This window comes from Halichoeres trimaculatus, unplaced genomic scaffold (genome assembly GCF_033239565.1).
Source record: "Halichoeres trimaculatus isolate MK-OKI-2021-1 unplaced genomic scaffold, fHalTri1.1 fHalTri1_scaffold_14, whole genome shotgun sequence".
Lineage (NCBI taxonomy): Eukaryota > Metazoa > Chordata > Actinopteri > Labriformes > Labridae > Halichoeres > Halichoeres trimaculatus.
The window spans coordinates 35,186,856-35,204,727 of record NW_027437192.1 but is presented as its reverse complement, the minus strand read 5'-3'; the positions used below and the strand labels follow the sequence as shown (position 1 = coordinate 35,204,727).

The following is a 17,872-nucleotide window of genomic DNA, read 5'->3' as shown; positions in this document are numbered from 1 at the left end:
AGTCCTGTGGAAAGGAATGATCCATCTTCATATGGGCAGGAAGGATCCAATGTTTTGTGGGCAGGAAGGATCCACTCGCCTATGGGCAGGAAGGATCCACTGTCCTGTAGGCAGGAAGGATCCAAAGTCCTATGGGCAGAAAGGATCCACTGTCCTGTAGGCAGGAAGTATCCCAAGTCCTGTGGAAAGGAATGATCCATCTTCATATGGGCAGGAAGGATCCAATGTTTTGTGGGCAGGAAGGATCCACTCGCCTATGGGCAGGAAGGATCCACTGTACTTTCGGCAGGAGAGATCCAAAGTCCTATGGGCAGGATGGATCCACTGTCCTTCGGGCAGGAAGGATCCACTGTCCTATGGGTAGGAAGGATCCAAAGTCCTTTCGTCTTGAAGGATCGACTGTCCTAAGGGCAGGAATGATCAACTATTCTTTTGGCAGGAAGGATCCAAAGTCCTATGGGTAGGAAGGATCCAAAGTCCTATGGGCAGGAAGGATCTACTGTCTTATGGGCAGGAATGATCCGAAGTCTTATGGGAAGGAATGATCTTCTTTCCTATGGGCAGGAAGGATGAAAGTTCTAAGGGCAGGAAGGAAGGATCCACTGTTCTTTTGGCAGGAAGGATCCAAAGTCCTATGGGCAGGATAAATCCACTGTCCTGTAGGCAGAAGGTATCCCAAGTCCTATGGGAAGGAATGATCCACCTTCCTTTGGGCAGGAAGGATCCAATGTTTTGTGGGCAGGAAGGATCAACTCTCCTTTGAACAGGAAGGATCCACTGTACTTTGGGCAGGAAAGATCCAAAGTCCTATGGGCAGGAAGGATCCAAAGTTCTATGGGCTGGAAGGATCCACTGTCCTAAGGGCAGGAAGTATCCAAAGTCCTTTTGGCAGGATGGATCCACTGTACTTTGGGCAGGAAAGATCCACTGCCCTATGGGCAGGAAGGATCCAAAGTCCTATCAGCTTGAAGGACTCAAAGTCCTATGGGCAGAAAGAGTCCACTGTCCTTTTTTGCAGGAAGGATCCAAAGTCCTATGGGCGGGAAGGATCTGAAGTCCTATGGGCAGGATGGATCCACTGTCCTTCGGGCAGGAAGGATCCACTGTCCTATGGGTAGGAAGGATCCAAAGTCCTTTCGTCTTGAAGGATCGACTGTCCTAAGGGCAGGAATGATCAACTATTCTTTTGGCAGGAAGGATCCAAAGTCCTATGGGTAGGAAGGATCCAAAGTCCTATGGGCAGGAAGGATCTACTGTCTTATGGGCAGGAATGATCCGAAGTCTTATGGGAAGGAATGATCTTCTTTCCTATGGGCAGGAAGGATGAAAGTTCTAAGGGCAGGAAGGAAGGATCCACTGTTCTTTTGGCAGGAAGGATCCAAAGTCCTATGGGCAGGATAAATCCACTGTCCTGTAGGCAGAAGGTATCCCAAGTCCTATGGGAAGGAATGATCCACCTTCCTTTGGGCAGGAAGGATCCAATGTTTTGTGGGCAGGAAGGATCAACTCTCCTTTGAACAGGAAGGATCCACTGTACTTTGGGCAGGAAAGATCCAAAGTCCTATGGGCAGGAAGGATCCAAAGTTCTATGGGCTGGAAGGATCCACTGTCCTAAGGGCAGGAAGTATCCAAAGTCCTTTTGGCAGGATGGATCCACTGTACTTTGGGCAGGAAAGATCCACTGCCCTATGGGCAGGAAGGATCCAAAGTCCTATCAGCCTGAAGGACTCAAAGTCCTATGGGCAGAAAGAGTCCACTGTCCTTTTTTGCAGGAAGGATCCAAAGTCCTATGGGCGGGAAGGATCTGAAGTCCTATGGGCAGGAAGGATCTACTGTCCTATAGGCAGGAGGGATCCAAAGTCCTATGGGCAGGAATGATCAACTTTCCTATGGGCAGGAAGGATGAAAGTTCTTTTGGCAGGAAGGATCCACTGTCCTGTAGGCAGGAAGTATCCCAAGTCCTATGGGAAGGAATGATCCACCTTTCTATGGGAAGGAAGGATCCACCTTTCTATGGGAAGGAAGGATCCAATGTTTTGTGGACAGGAAGGATCCACTCTCCTATGGGCAGGAAGGATCCACTGTACTTTGGACAGGAAAGATCCACTGTCCTCTGGGCAGGAAGGATCCAAAGTCCTTTGGGCTGGAAGGATCCACTGTCCTTTTTGCAGGAAAGATCCAAAGTCCTGTGGGCAGGATGGATCCACTGTTCTTTGGGCAGGAAGGATCCACTGTCCTGTGGGCAGGAAGGATCCAAAGGGTTCTTCCTCTCTCCAGCAACCCCCCCACCACTACCACCACCACCACTTTCTCCAGGAGGTTCATTAAAGGGACTCTGATAGTTGGAGCTCTCCACCCCTCATTTTTAAAGATGTCACCACTATAATCTGCCACTTCTCATTGAAAACTTATTCATTTTTAATGATTTGTCATAGATCATTGAACTCATCTTTTTAAAAACTTAAGTTTTCTTTGATGTCCATACCTCTTCATAAATCTGTTTACACCTTTTCATGATGCATAAGTGTTCCTCTGACATTAGTGTGGGTGGATCTCAGCGTGTTGACACTGAAGTGTGTGTGTGTGTGTGTGTGTGTGTGTGTGTGTGTGTGTGTGTGTGTGTGTGTGTGTGTGTGTGTGTGTGTGTGTGTGTCCCACAGCGGATGGGGGTCCTGAATGTGGGTCAGAGGATCGAGGAACAGGCTGAGTTTGAAAAGATCTACAAAAATGGTACGAGCTGTGAGTCATGTTCCTCTTTTGCTGTTAGCATGCAGCTGTGTCATTAACAGAGAATTAACCTCTGCTTGTGTGTGTGTGTGTGTGTGTGTGTGTGTGTGTGTGTGTGTGTGTGTGTGTGTGTGTGTGTGTGTGTGTGTGTGTGCGTGCGTGTGTGTGTGTGACCTCTAACAGCATGGGCTGATAATGCTAATGCATGTGCTGTGCAGTATGCAGGAACTGGAGCCCTGAAAACAGACTTCACCAGGTACAGTGCTGTGACATCACACACACACATACACACAGGTTGGGGGTTTGATAGGAGTGTGTTGCTTCCTCAGGACAGGAAAGAGGACCAGGTGGGGTCTGCTGATGGATGGCTGGAACTCCATGATCAGATACTACAAGAACAACTTTTCTGATGGTTTCAGACAGGTACGAACAGCCAACTGTGACTCAAAGAGTCTTTGAAAAAAACATTTAAAAAATTGTTGGATAAATGGTAAAATGAATAAATCAACAATAAATTCAATGAATGGTTAAAAAAATATGAATGATATAATAAAAAAATGTTAAATAAGTGGATATTTGTATGTTTGAATGCATGGATGAATAAACATTTAAATGAATAGTGGAGCAAAATCCTTGAATAAATAGAAAAAAACATGGTTGTGAAAGAATATTTCAATTAAGGGGTCAATGAATAGTTGAATGAATAGTCATATAAAAGGTTGAATTAATAGTGGAATAAATTGTTTCTTAAATATTTTAATGTGTAGCTGAATGTATAGTTGAATAAATAATTGTATGAATGATTAAATAAATAGTTGAAAGAATGGTAACATTAATTTTTGAATGAAAAGTTGAATAAATGGTTAAATAATTAGTTGAATGAATAGTTGAATAAATGGTTAGATAAAAAGTTGAATAAATGGTTAAATAATTTGTTGAATGAAAAGTTGAATAAATGGTTAAGTAATTAGTTGAATGAATAGTTGAATAAATGGTTAAGTAATTAGTTGAATGAATAGTTGAATAAATGGTTAAGTAATTAGTTGAATGAATAGTTGAATAAATGGTTAAATAAATGGTTAAATAATTAGTTGAATGAATAGTTCGATAAATGGTTAAATAATTAGTTAAATGAATAGATAAATAAATAATTAGTTAAATAATTTGTTGAATAAATAGTTGAATAAATTATTGCATAAATGGCTGAATACATGATATTCTGAATGGTTGAATAAATAGTTGAATGAATGGTTGAATAAAGGGTTTATAGATTTTTGAATGAACTGTTGAATGAATTTTTGAATTAACTGTTGATTAAATAAAAAAAAAAAATAGTTGAATTAAAGGTTGAATTAATAGTTGACCGGTTAGTTGAATAAATTGCAGATTGAATGGTTGTAAACATAGTTAAAGGGATAGTACAGTTTTTTTGAAGTGGGGTTGTTTGAGCTCTATATGACCACTAAGGACATTAGATACAGTTGAAAGGTGTCTCCTCTCCCTCAGTAAGACACAGACTGTAATCGCTGGTGACGAGGAAATAGACGCTAACAGGGAGAAACCGTACCAAAATCAAAGGCTATTTTCTCTGCCTACAAGAACTAAAATCAAAAAGTAATACCACAGTTTAAGAGTACGCCACATCAAATATATAATATTTATGTTGGAGACTGAAAGGAATACAGAGGAAACATCCGCAGACACTGGACATCAAGATAGAGTTGGAAATACTCAGTGGTGTAAATGTCTGAGCTGTGACTCAATGCCCACGGATGCTGAGTGTTACTGCTGTCACGAGTGGAACTTGGTTACAGACACTCTTCAGGATTTGTCTGAGGACACTGCTGGCTCTCAAGCCGTCTGTGTAACTCATCACACAGATTTCCCTGCTCTTCTGAATTCTGGAGTGTCCTGTAACAGCAACAACAACAAGAACAACAGTTGTGGTAGTAGTAACACTCAGCATCTTGATGTCCAGTGTCTGCAGATGTTTCCTCTGTATTCCTTTCAGTCTCCATCTGTAGCAGCTCCTCTTCTGTGTAGCTACTTCGGTTCATGCAGGTATCCTTTTGGTTCCAAAGTGAATGAAACTTCATCGTCACTGTCATAGTCACTCATTTTGAATTTCCTACGCTGCCTCACAATTCTCAGAGTACAAACAAAAGAATTACGATACGTGATCAAACTTACAAGAGGCTACAAACGGCACCCGAAGCATAGCTTCTTTACATTCCCTACAGCTGAAAGGAGGAGGGGGGACGGAGCGCACTAGCGCTGCGACCAGTTAGTTAGGTAGATAAATGTTGATATTTCCGAAGACTTAATGCACTTAAAAATATTTTATGTATCGTACTCTTAAACTGTGGTATTACTTTTTGATTGTAGTTCTTGTAGGCAGAGAAAATAGCCTTTGATTTTGGTACGGTTTCTCCCTGTTAGCGTCTATTTCCTCGTCACCATCGATTAAAGTTTGTGTCTTACTGAGGGAGAGGAGACAACTTTCTACTGTATCTAATGTCCTTAGTGGTCACATAGAGCTCATACAACCCCACTTCAAAAAAAACTGAACTATCCCTTTAATTGAATGGTTATATAAAAAATTGAATAAATGGCTTAATAAAGTGGAATGAATGTTGGATAAATATTTGAATAAATGGTTGCATAAATTGTTGAATGAATGGTTGTATAAATTGTTGAATGGATATTTGAATAAATAGTTGATTAAATGGTTCAATAAATTGTTGATAAAATAGTTGAATGAATATTTGAATGAATAGTTCAATGAATGGTTGAACAAATAGTTAATTGAGTGGTTGAATAAATAGTTGAATGGATGGGTTTATGAGTTTCCTTCCCTTCTCTCCAGGACTCCATTGACCTGTTTCTTGGGAACTTTGCTGTGGATGAGTCAGACGGTCCCACTCCTCTACGAGTGCAGAAGGACTGGAAGTTTCTGACGGTGGGTTGATTTGAGCCCCTTCTGTTTCCTTCATCTTTAGGTAGTATCCTCAGTCTGACTCATTTTCTCCTTCTGGTATCTCTGCAGCTGCCCATCGTCATGCTGGTGGCCTTTTCCATGTGCATCGTCTGTCTCCTGATGGCAGGTGAGTGCTCCTCAGTGTACAGCTCAGTAAATCTGTCAACAATACGCGGAAAGAACAGAGGCAGTCAAAAGTCCTGGTCCTTACTTCAAACCAGAGTGCCTGCGCCTGTATGATCAGAAAGCATGTGTTAGGGAGGGATTCAGCCCTCAATCTGATGTTGACCCCTGTAATCAATCTGCAGCTCGCCATGTAGCTGGGTTAGTGTAGACCTGTGCCCACACAGACCCTTTTGCTAGGTAGTGTTGTCACGATACCAAAATTATGATTCGATACGATACCTGCCTAAAAGTTTTCTATATCGATACTTTATCGATACCATGGCAAACTTAAAATAGAAGAAAACAAATTTAAAAAAACAGCTTGAAGAGAAGGCTGCCTCAAGCGAGTTTTTTGACATCTGTTTGCGTGTCTGTGGGGCTAAGGGAGATTTATAAATTGTGCTAATATTTAAGAAAACACACACCCACAAAGTATTATAGATTATATGCAGAATCAGCTCCTAGAGGGAACCTAAACTCATTTATTATTCTCAAGAATAATTAAACTAAATAGAAAACTAGAAAATATTAATTGTCGTACAGTAATGAGCAGGTAAAATAACAATGCCAGACTTAAACAGCCATCTTTTATTTTCATGCTCAGCACACTGTAGTTTAGCCTACACAGTGGGTTGATACACTGAAAAGTACCCTTTTAACATGAATACTCTAAAAAAAGTGTACCCATGTTATTTAAGCTCTTTTACAGATGCAACACTTTAGTGTATCCTATAGGTTTCTTTGTTAGAGTTAGAAAATTACTTGTCACTTATTTAAACTGTCAACCCCACACAGCTCTGTGACTCAGGGCTGCGTGTGCTCCACAGCTCATGTGTTTATGACGCTGATTATTCGTCGTATCAACAACAAGTTGTGGTGAACTAGTTTTCTTGTCACAAAGTAATTGACACTCGTTTGACTTTTGTGTTTGGGCACGTCGTTTGAATCTGTCACTCTTGCTCTTTAAGGAGGTGAGGATGCTGAACGATGAGGCGCTTCATCATGTTTGTAGTGTCTCTGTGTGTGTGTCGGTAGTAAGCTTTACAGACAGGCTTTAAAAAGTGTATTAACTTAGGAAGCTGCCCCGACTGTCAGGTTCGCACACAGAGTAATGACAACTTTCGCTCCGTGCACCGGCTTTTTCGACAAGCTGCGGCCAGTTCACAGTAGCGCTGGAAACTTGGAGCCATGTCTGTAACTCTGTCTGTACTTTTACATGCAGCTTAATGCCGCGGCCACACCAAACGCGAACACGCGAATTTACTCGCGCGAATGGCCTGTCACGCGCAGCGTGAACGCCCGAGTCTCGCCGCTGGACTTTTTTGACAAGCTGAGGCGCGAACACGCGAATGCGCGGTACTGCGCATACGGAGTAGAGAGCTCATTCATTTAAAGACCGAAAGCCCAAAAGAGCATCTGAAAAACAATGAGCTGTGGTTTCCAAAGCATGACAGGAGAGTGTGTGAAAGCTTTGGAGATCACAATCAATGCCTGCTGCCTCTCCCTGGTAATCCACCAGCCCTGCTTGGCTGTTCCCTGCGATCTCATCCTCGATCCCCCGAACCTCCGACACCCCGTACCCCCGACCACCCGAACCCCCGACCCATGTTCCCGGAGGTCTCCCTGGGGATAATGAAGGGATGGAGGAAAGAGAGGAGCACAGAGAACTTCCATCTTTTCCCTCGCTCTGCCCCTGCCCCACTCTTTCCTCCTCTCTATCAGGCTCAAAACTCCACTGAGGAAAACACAGTCGGACTCAGTGATAGCCCGTACAGGCAGATCCAGCTGGGAACGAATGTTTTCAGAACTTACCTTCAAAACCTGTCTCCTCAGAGACTTTCAACCAAGCCTGCTCCTGTTTTTCCGGTCTCTGTAGAGTACACACGGCGTATCGTATAACTCTGGATGATGACACACCACACAGATTGTTTTCTCCTCCATCCATGGAGCCAGAGCAGGCGGCAGTTGCCCCCCCAACGTCGTCAAAACAATGACGTCGTGGGGGAATATTTTGAACTAGAGCGAATTCGCGTCTACCGCCCAAACGCGCCGCGCCAAACGCGCGAATCGCGCCGCCCGAGGCGAATCAGCAGCTAAACGCGTCTTTGCATTGACTTTGTATGTAATCGCGCCGCAAATTCACCATATTCTTATGCACCATAAGAAATCAATCTGTGAGTTTGTCAGCACGAGATCGGATAATTAAGACGCACATTAACAACTTTGTCGGACTGAAAACGGCCATGCATCGACTCGCGAAGCTAATACAGGCTCACTGTCCAACTTCACAACAACACACACAGTTTGGAAAGACAGCAAGTCTCCGCCCACTCCTCAGAGAGGAGAGTGGACCCAGCTCGGTGGCTGCAGACACTCAAGTTGCCTGAGTCAAAACGTCTCTGATTCAGACGAAAAATTGCCTTGGAGTATCGATACTTAAAACACGTGGTATCGATACTTTCTCAGTATCCGTATATCGTGCAACCCTATTGCTAGGTCTCCAATCTTCAGGCTTCACAGGCCACTAACTAATGCCGAAGGATAAACCAGGCTTAAAACCGCTAAGCCTGCATTCTTTCATGTGTCCAGCAGAGGGCGCCTGCTCTGCTAATAAAGAAATCTGACAGCAAATGTAATCCTTTGAGTTGATGGTCCCAAGCTCCATGTTCAAGTCTTCTTCAACACGGCAGGATGGTCCTTTGGGGAATTATGTTCCCAACTCACAGGCCGCTTTGATTCACCACCCTTTGAGGACATCAGAAGACAAACATGTCCTCTACCAAAAACCGCTATAAAAACAGAACAGATTCTTTTTTTTGCCTCTTTTTTCCTCATATCTTCCTATCAACTTCAATCCTGATCAAAAACGCCATATATTGAATTAGTTAAAGGGAAAATGTCAAAAAACTCTTCTACATTCTGTTCAAAGTTGTTTGTATCATTCAGAAATTTAAGTGTGTTGTGTCAAGATGATGAATGGGAAAATTATCACATGGTAAACAGCAAAAATCAAAAATTGAACTATCTTTCTCCAAAATAAAACCCTGAAATCAGAGAATGCAGGGTTGAACTGCGTAGTGTCTGTGCTTTTGAAAATTATGGTTAAGATGAGACCAGCTGGGACATTGCTTTCCTCTAATGTCTTCAAAGGTTAGGACATAAAGAATCTGACACTGACCACAAAATGAAAATTCATTAAAATTATTTTAGTATTAATTTTGTGTTTGTTAAAGCCATTATACTGAAAAAAACTAGCCCTCCAACATAACTTTTTAAAAAGATAACTCAGTGTGTGTTTTTCCATAAAAACAGTGAAAATCATTAAATGAAACCAGCATTTAACGTGTTAGTCTAATAAAAGATAATTTAATATTTGATACATTTATTAGATCTGAATTTAATTGAAAGAACAGTGAAAAAGTCCAAAAAATCTTGGTCTGTTCTGTTTTTATAGCAGTTTTTGGTAAAGGATATTTTGTCCTCTGATACACTCAAGGGTTCATTAATTTGCCTCCAGTGAGTCATTGACTTTTGAGAATTTTAAAATCTGAATTGTTAGATTAATCATGAAAAGTTTTTCTTACCTAATATAATTCCCTCAGACAGGGAGGATTTAGACAAGGGGAGGAGTCAGACAAGGGAAGGTGCCAGGTAAGGGGAGGAGTCAGACAAGGGGAGGAGTCAGGGGACCATTTTCTGCTCTGGAGAACCAAATGCTGACTGACTCTGTGTCTCTGCGTCTGTGTCTCCGTGTCTTCATGTGTGTCTGTTCTTTCCAGGGGACACATGGACTGAGGCTCTGGCCTACGTGATGTTTTGGGGAGCAGCCAGTGCCATCACAGGAACCATCATCATGTTCAATGGGCAGGACTTTGTGGACTCCCCCAAACTGGTTCACAAGGAGAAGATAGACTGATAGTGTGTGTGGGTCCGTGTATCTTTGTGTGTGTGTGTGTGTGTGTGTGTGTGTGTGTGTGTGTGTGTGTGTGTGTGTGTGTGTGTGTGTGTGTGTGTGTGTGTGTGTGTGTGTGTAAGGGGATCATATACCTCGTCATCATCTTGGTCATCTTCTTCTTCCTCAGATCTGGACTCTTAGGAACAATCTTCTGCCCTCCAGATTTCCATCCTGACTCATGTCCTGCAGGGTCTCCTGGGTGGCCCCCTGCTCCCCCTCTCTGTCTCTGCTCTGGGGTCTTTGGGGTCTTTGAAGGAGTGATTTTCACACTACTGCTCTTCCTCCTGTTTCCCATCATTCCTGTTTGACAGCTGGGCAGTCTGTGAAGGCTTTTTGAAGCTGCATTCATTTTAATATCTCAAAGTCAACACCTGAGGGAGGGGAGGGGAGGGTTCCAGGATCCTACGACAAGCTGAAAACCAAAACCTGAGTCCAGAGGAGCTGAGAGAGGATTAGCTCCCCTGCAGAGGGGGGTGACCTGGTGTTGGTTCTTCACCTCCTCATGGAGGTGAAGGTGGGACCAAAGTGCAGCTTCAAAGCTCCTTCACAGAGCGCGACTCCAGCAGAGCGGTTTACTGCCCGCCTCAGTGAAGAATGCTCCTGGTCAGACATCTGTGGTGGAAATCTTTCCAGTATTTATGTATGTGTGTAATTGTTGAATGTAAAAGCCTTACAAACGTAACATGTGGCTGACCCATGTAGCTGGGCTCAAACACGTCTTCCTCTGAAGCTCTTTTAATTCCAGTGTGTCTGATGATTTTGCACTTTGATTAATCATGTGATCTGTTTCTGTCAGTGGTCTGTTCTACCCCCCCACCCCTGTCCTGGTTCCAAATCCCTGCAACTTTCTGCATCTTTCGTCTGTTCAGGAATCCAAGACACTGTTCTTCTTCTGGCTTATGTTTTTATTAAAAGTTCACATGAGAGCAGTTGTAATCTGCTTTAAAGGACGTGGAGGAGCTGGTACCACCTTCAGTGATTCTGAGATCATTCCCGCTGTAGTTTAAGATCATTGCCCTGTTTTTCAGTCAGATATCATGTGACCAACATAGTTTCTGGGGAACAAAACCGCTTTAAAGTTGGCTTCATGTGTAACTGCAGTGTGGATTATTTCACACCTCTTTCCTGTGAGAGCGTTTGCTTAGCTAGCAGCTGTTTTTTTCCAACTCTTCTGACACAATGTTTAGATACTAAACTTTAAAGGCTGATGATCTTCCTGCCCCTGAGGGACTCCTGAAACTCTTGCTGGTTCGTTATCTCTGAAACCTGAATTTCTGAACAAAGTGCTCATGTGTGCAATTATTCTGGGGTCTGGAACTGGGCTCGTTCAGCAGACTGCTGTGGTGTCCCCCTATGTGTCAGTGTGTCTAAAACAGCATCTACCAGCCCAAAGCAGCAGTTAGATGCCTGAAACTTCACCTGCTGTGGTTTTTATCTGTTGGTACACACTTTCTTTTTGTTTTCTTTCTATAACTGAAGATGTTTCTGAAATAAGAGATGTTAACGTTTGAACTGACCTCAAACACCCACCCCCTTCTCTCAATGAGTCTGTTCAGTTTATTGTATGTATTATCTCAAATGTTTGAAAAGCACATCAGACACAAACGGTTTCAGAAACATAAAACTGAGTCTTTTGGGGTTTTTTTTTTTTACAGTGGTTGAACTTGGATCTCAGACCTGCAGAACAAGCAAAATGTTTCTGAGGACATGGCTCCATATTGTAATTTGCGATTAAAACACACAAACAGAACACTGTAACATACCTGTGGTTGTGGGAAAATAAATCTCATATCTGAAAACGGATTCTTCTTATCTATCTTTTTATTTTCATTTCCTCTGCTGCTTCCTCAAAGGATTTGGAGTTTTATGGCAAATAATTTTAGAGAAGAAATCACTCAGCAATATTAAACTTTAAAGTAAGATTTCCAGAGAAAGATAGCAACAAATGCCAGAGATCAGTCAAGTCAAGAGTCAAGTTGCAGAGTTCCACAAGGCTCAGTGCTTAGACACAGTTTTTTTTTTTTTTTTTTGCTTCATCCAAGAATCATCATGAGAAAACAACTTATGTTCTCTACCTTCAAGCACTATTAGGTAACACTTTTTTTTTCTCATAAGAGCTCACATTAGTGGTGTTTGACGGTATGTTATGGCTCAGTCAGGAGGACTGTCCAAAGAGAGATCATCCATCTGCACAAATAGGGACATGGATGCAAATTAGTTTTTTTCAAATTAGTTTATTCATTTTTTATTTTGATTTTTTTTTTTAACTTTAAAATGTATTTTTTTAAGTTTTTGAAATTTGCATTTTTCAAACTTTCTAAATTTATTTTTTATTAGTGCATATAATTACAATTTCACTTCTTTGAAATGTTTCCAAATACATACAATTTTTAAAAAATTAAGTTTTTGTTCGGAATCTTTGAAACTTAAATGGAATGGACTTGAGCTTATATAGCGCTTTTCTAGTCATGGACTACTCAAAGCTGCTTTACACCATAGGCCACACCAGTGGCGGCTGGCCAATAGAGGGCGCCAGGGCGCCGCCCCACCGTCATTACCGTCAACATTACCTTGAAGCATGACACATTAAAAAAGAAAAAGAAATAATAAAATATAACGTTCTGAACTATACGTATATAAATTATAAATTTAAATTTGCACAATGAATATTAAATATTTCATGATGAGTAAAGTTGTTTCATTCATCTGCGTTGTCTGATTGGTGACGTGTTTCCACCCAGGGGCGCAGAAATCTTTGGCCATAGACCGTCGTTATAAGTTGTACATGCGCAGTGGCTCCTCTTCAATACAAGAGATTGGACCATGTCAGGGCGCACCTTTCCTGCGCCCAAAGCTGAATGCAGCTGGATTTGCATACCACCACCCTCCCGCTATGGAGCCGACGTCACAGCCGTCTACTATAAAGTGCGGTTGATTGACAGGACGAGTCGCGGGAGTAGGAGACGATCAAACGGAGACGGAAGATGGAGAGAGAAAGCCTAAATAACACAGTTAAGTCGCTGATATCGTTACCTTTTGAGAGGAGATCGTATCAGGAGAAGGTGCATGTGAAAGAGCGGGGACCTGATCAGCCTAACATCACGATCATTCAGCAGTCCAAAGATAGAGGGAAGCAATACACCCGCTCTTTTTCCAGGACCTGGTTTAGCAGCAAGGCTTGGCTAACGGCATGTAGCGAGGCTAACGCTTTATTCTGTTTTCCCTGCCTCCTTTTCCAAACGTCAGGATCTGACCCAGCATGGATAAAGACAGGTATTACTGATTTAAAGCACTTTTCAGAAAAGACAAAGAGGCATGAACAAACTGGGATCCACATGGAAAATGCCCTGCGACTAGCTATGTTTGGAAAAATAAACATTTCATGTCAGCTTGATGAGGGCTACAGGATAGGGATCCGTAAACACAATGAAGAAGTTGACAAAAACAGGCACATCCTATCTAAAATAATAGACTGTGTCAAGTTCTGTGGTGCTTTTGAGCTTGCCCTGCGTGGCCATGATGAAAGTGAGAGCTCTGAAAATCCTGGTGTTTTTAGAGGATTGGTGGATTTTGTAGCATCACTGGATACAGTTCTACATGAGCACCTGCAGACTGCCACTGTGTTTAAGGGAACATCAAAGACTGTACAGAATGAACTCCTTGACTGTATGCTGTCAGTTTTGAGAGAGTGCATCATTGGAGAAATCAGGAGTGCAGACTTTATCTCCATCCAGGCTGATGAAACCATGGATATTTCCACCCAGTGTCAGCTGGTGCTTGTGATCCGCTACATTGACAAAGCTCATGATGTCCGAGAGAGGTTTTTTGAGTTCATGCCTCTTCAAAGTGCCACAGCTGATTCCATCGCCACAGCACTTCTGGATAGGTTGAGCTCCATTCTCCCTGATGACCAGAAGAGCAAGCTCATTTCTCAAGCATACGATGGTGCAAGTGTCATGAGAGGAAACACAGGTGGTGTGCAGAAGAAGGTCCAGGATGTCTATGTGAATGCACATTATGTCCACTGCTACGCTCACCAACTTAACCTGATCATGCAGCAGGTGACTTCACATATTCCAAAAGTGAGGAATTTCTTCTCAGACCTGGCTGGATTCTCTGCCTTTTTTTCAAGATCTCCAAAGAGAACCAGTGTGCTTGATAGAGTGGTGGCCCACAGACTTCCAAGAGCGAGCACAGTGAGGTGGAACTTCCACAGCCGAGCTGTGAACACTGTTTTTGAGCACAAAGAAGACCTGCTCCAGTGTTTTGAAACCATCAGTGACTCAGGAGAGTTTGATCCTACAACTGTCAGAGAAGCTGGAGGATTTTTGAGGCTCCTGGAGGATGACAGTTTCAGCTTCTTCCTGAAACTGTTCCACCTCATCATGCCTCATGTGGACATTCTGTACAGCCAGCTCCAGAAGCGGACCATTGACCCAGTGTTTGTTCAGGGAATCATGCAGCAGTTCACAGACAACATAAAGAAGATCAGGTAAATTAATTTTTGTGTTTAGCTGTTTAATATTACCGATATTGTGTTCATCTCTGTGACATTTGAACAACTTAACCCTTTAAGGCCCAAGACCATAGATTATAGACAGAAAATTCTAATTTTTTGGAGCAGAAATGTTTGTTTCACTTTCTGCTAAAATCCATAAAAATCAAAATGTCCATAAAATTTAAAATATAGATTTTTCATATCTCATTTAATACATTAGGTGTTTTTGGCAACTGATAATCCATTTGAGGACATGTTTTTTAGGCCACTAAAGCTTAACTTTTCTCTTCTGGTTGTGTTCAGAGATTCCCTCCCTACGCTCTGTGGAGAACACAGTGGCAGCGTGTCTCAGCTGGCCAAGAAACCCCGCACACTGGGCCCAGGTGATCTTCAGAAGATAGCTACAGAGGTGAGACAGAAGCTGAATGTGTGGTGGAAGTCTTTTGCAATCTTTTTAATCATAGCAGTGCTATATTGTGAGAAAGTGGAGAACACACCTGAGAAAAGGCCCTATATATATAATAGTCTACTTTTATATAGATGCTCTGTTAATTTGCATTGTTTCTATTAAATGAATACATGTATTCATACAATACATTGTTTTAATATGTTATTACTAAGTCATATATATTGGAAAGATGACTTAAAGCCATCTCCATTTTGTAATAAATTACTGCATTCATTTTTTAGGTTTGTGACACTATCTTGGGCCATGCAAAAGAAAGATTTGCCTTCACAAAGCATCTGATCAGTGCTACACTGCTGCAGGCAGACAGATTCCAGGAGTACCACAGCCAGTTTCCTGAAGCAGCACTGAACACCACCATGGAGGCTTACCCACTGCTGAACAAAAACAAGCTAAAAACTGAACTGGCTCTAATATACAGCAATGATCAGTTCAGGAGCTGCAGTGGTGCCATGGCTCTGTACCAGCTCTTCATGGGGAACAATCTTCAGGACACCTTTTCAGAGACTGTGGCTCTGCTGAAAATCCTCATCACAACTCCTATGACCACAGCTGAATCTGAGAGGTGCTTTTCAACCCTGAAGAGAATCAAGACCTTCCTCAGGAACAAAATGACACAGGATCGTCTGAATGCACTGGCCATGCTTCCTATGGAGAAAAATCTCATTAAAACCATCCCTGACTTCAACCATAGAGTCACTGAGAAATTTGCTTCCCTCAAGGAAAGAAGGGCAAAATTTATGTACAAAAAATAAAGCAATGCTTAACAGCATATTGTTGATTTTTTTGTTTTCATTGATGTAAATACACAGGTGTGATACCCTAGCACGTTTGCTTGCTTATTAGTATATGTCTGTTTTGGAGTCATAGCCCCCCCTGGATAAAACACCACCAGCCGCCACTGGGCCACACACACCCATTCACACTCACTCGCACTCACATTCATTCACTGATGGACCACAATTTGTCTAAGTTAGATATCCATCAGTATGTCTAACACATTTCATGTCCATTCACACACCACTGACGCAGTAGTGGGGGCAACTTGGGGTTAAGTGTCTTGCCCAAGGACACATTGCCATGTGAGGCCCAGAGCTGGGTTTAAACCTGCAACTTGCAACAATCACTGACCAAGCACATTCTCCAACTGCGCCACTGATGGAAATGGAATTCTTTCCATTTATTTTTTTGGGGACGCTTTTCCAATTTTTAATTTCAAAGAGTTTTGAAAATTTAAACATTCTTCAAATTTCTTTTTTTTTTTTTTAGCTTTGGACTATAAGAGACTGTTAAAGAACTACACACACACACACACACACACACACATACAATATATATATATATATATATATATATATATATATATATATATATATATAAAGATAAAAGATAAAAAATACTTTATTAATCCCAGAAGGGAAATTCATTTGGTTTGTAGCTCATCTTCCAAATATTAAAGAGTTGAAGACTCTGGTGGCTGCAGGGAGGAATGATCTTCTATATCTCTCCGTCCTACAGCGCACAGACGTGAGTCGTCCACTGCTGCTTTTTCTCTGGTCCAGGGTGGTGTGGAGTGGGTGATTAGTGTGACGAATGATGGCCTCCACTTTCTTCTGTGTATACCTTTCCACCACAGCCTCCAGTGAGTCCAAACTGGGTCCAACCACAGAACTCGCTCTCTTCACCAGTTTTTCCAGTCGCCTCTTGTCCTTCTGCTTTAAACTATTTCCCCAGCAGACTGCACCATAAAACAAAGCACTGGCTACCACAGACTGATAAAACATCTGCAGCAGCTTTCCACAGACATCAATTGATCTGAGCTTCCTTAAGACAAAGAGACGGCTCTGCCCCTTTTAAAGAGTGCATCTGTATTAAGGGACCAGTCCAACCTGTTGTCCAGATGTACACCAAGATATTTGTAGGACGGCACCACCTCCACGTCCACCCCATGGATGTTAACTGGCTGATGGCAGAGCCCAGACTTTCGGAAATCCACAATCATTTCCTTTGTTTTTGAGGTGTTCAGTAGGAGACAATTTCTATGACTCCAGTCACAGAAAGCTTTTATCAGATCCCTGTATTCAGATTCCTGTCCATTTTGATACACGCCACAATAGCAGTGTCATCGGAGTATTTTTGGATGTGGCAGGACTCAGAGTTGTATTTGAAGTCTGCAGTATAAAGTGTGAATAGGAATGGAGCCAGAACAGTTCCTTGTGGAGCCCCCGTGCTGCTCATGACCGTCCCAGAGACGCAGTTTCCCAACCTGACAAACTGTGGCCTCTCTGTGAGATAGTCTGTGATCCAGGAGACGAAGGATGGGTTCACTCCTATGTCTCTGAGCTTATCTCCCAATACCATGGGCTGGATGGTGTTAAATGCACTTGAAAGATCAAAGAACATAATTCTTACATAGGTGCCAGGTTCTTCTAGATAGCACAGGGCACGGTGGAGCATGTATGTAACTGCATCATCTACTCCAATATGATTTCTATATGCAAACTGCAGAGGTTCTAGTGTGTCTTTGACCTCAAGTCTCAACAGACGTAAAAGCAGCCTCTCAAAGGTTTTCATAACATGTGAGGTGAGGGCAACCGGTCTGTAGTGGTTAAGTTCAGCTGGGCATTTGAGTTTTGGTACCGGCACAATACAAGATGTTTTCCACAGAGCCGGGACCTGACCCAACTGTAGACTCAGGTTGAAGATCCTCTGAAGGGGTTCACACAATTGGGCAGCACAGTCCTTAAGCAGTCTTGGACACACACCATCTGGACCAGCAGCCTTCCCTGAGCACAGTCTTCCTAACTCTAACCTCACTCCTAAAGCTGTGACAGACGGTGACGGTGGAAGAGGCACAGGTGTAAGAGGGGATGTAGCAGGAGAGGTGGAGAGACACAGATGTGCAGAAGGAGCAGCAGTAGAAGAGGAAGTGGTCGCTGTGTCAAACTTGTTGAAGAACTGGTTGAATTCATTAGCACATCACCCACAATTGGCTGCCTTGTCTTTGTGTTATAACCAGAGATGTTATTGATTCCTCTCCACACCTCGCGCATGTTATTATTTTGTAATTTTCTCTCAATGTTC

General features: G+C 42.5%; 2 protein-coding genes across 4 annotated transcripts in view; both read left to right on the top strand.

Annotated features, from left to right (window-relative positions):
- sacm1la (SAC1 like phosphatidylinositide phosphatase a) overlaps positions 1-11,627 on the top strand; it is a 45,859-nt gene extending 34,232 nt beyond the window's left edge. For 2 of the 3 annotated variants that reach the window (XM_074686680.1, XM_074686678.1), the window contains exons 15-20: positions 2,661-2,730; positions 2,911-2,983; positions 3,057-3,150; positions 5,594-5,686; positions 5,774-5,831; positions 9,649-11,627. In XM_074686680.1, the coding sequence (XP_074542781.1) occupies positions 2,661-2,730; positions 2,911-2,983; positions 3,057-3,150; positions 5,594-5,686; positions 5,774-5,831; positions 9,649-9,785 (525 nt within the window). In that variant the 3' untranslated portion in view covers positions 9,786-11,627. The remainder of the gene's footprint in view (positions 1-2,660; positions 2,731-2,910; positions 2,984-3,056; positions 3,151-5,593; positions 5,687-5,773; positions 5,832-9,648) is intronic. The other variant, XM_074686679.1, reaches the window with a different exon arrangement.
- A 1,004-nt stretch (positions 11,628-12,631) lies between these two features.
- LOC141803334 (zinc finger MYM-type protein 1-like) lies at positions 12,632-15,795 on the top strand. Its single transcript, XM_074687300.1, has 3 exons — positions 12,632-14,316; positions 14,626-14,731; positions 15,013-15,795. The coding sequence occupies exons 1-3, from the start codon at positions 12,809-12,811 to the stop codon at positions 15,541-15,543; spliced, it is 2,145 nt and encodes a 714-aa protein (XP_074543401.1). The 5' UTR covers positions 12,632-12,808; the 3' UTR covers positions 15,544-15,795.
- The last annotated feature ends 2,077 nt before the right edge of the window (positions 15,796-17,872 follow it).

Bases quoted from the DNA above. Each gene is read 5' to 3' on its own strand.
- LOC141803334 (XM_074687300.1), top strand. From the start codon at position 12,809: ATGGAGAGAGAAAGCCTAAATAACACAGTTAAGTCGCTGATATCGTTA. The intron at 14,317-14,625 runs GTAAATTAATTT...GGTTGTGTTCAG, and splicing joins GACAACATAAAGAAGATCAG to AGATTCCCTCCCTACGCTCT. The intron at 14,732-15,012 runs GTGAGACAGAAG...TTCATTTTTTAG, and splicing joins TTCAGAAGATAGCTACAGAG to GTTTGTGACACTATCTTGGG.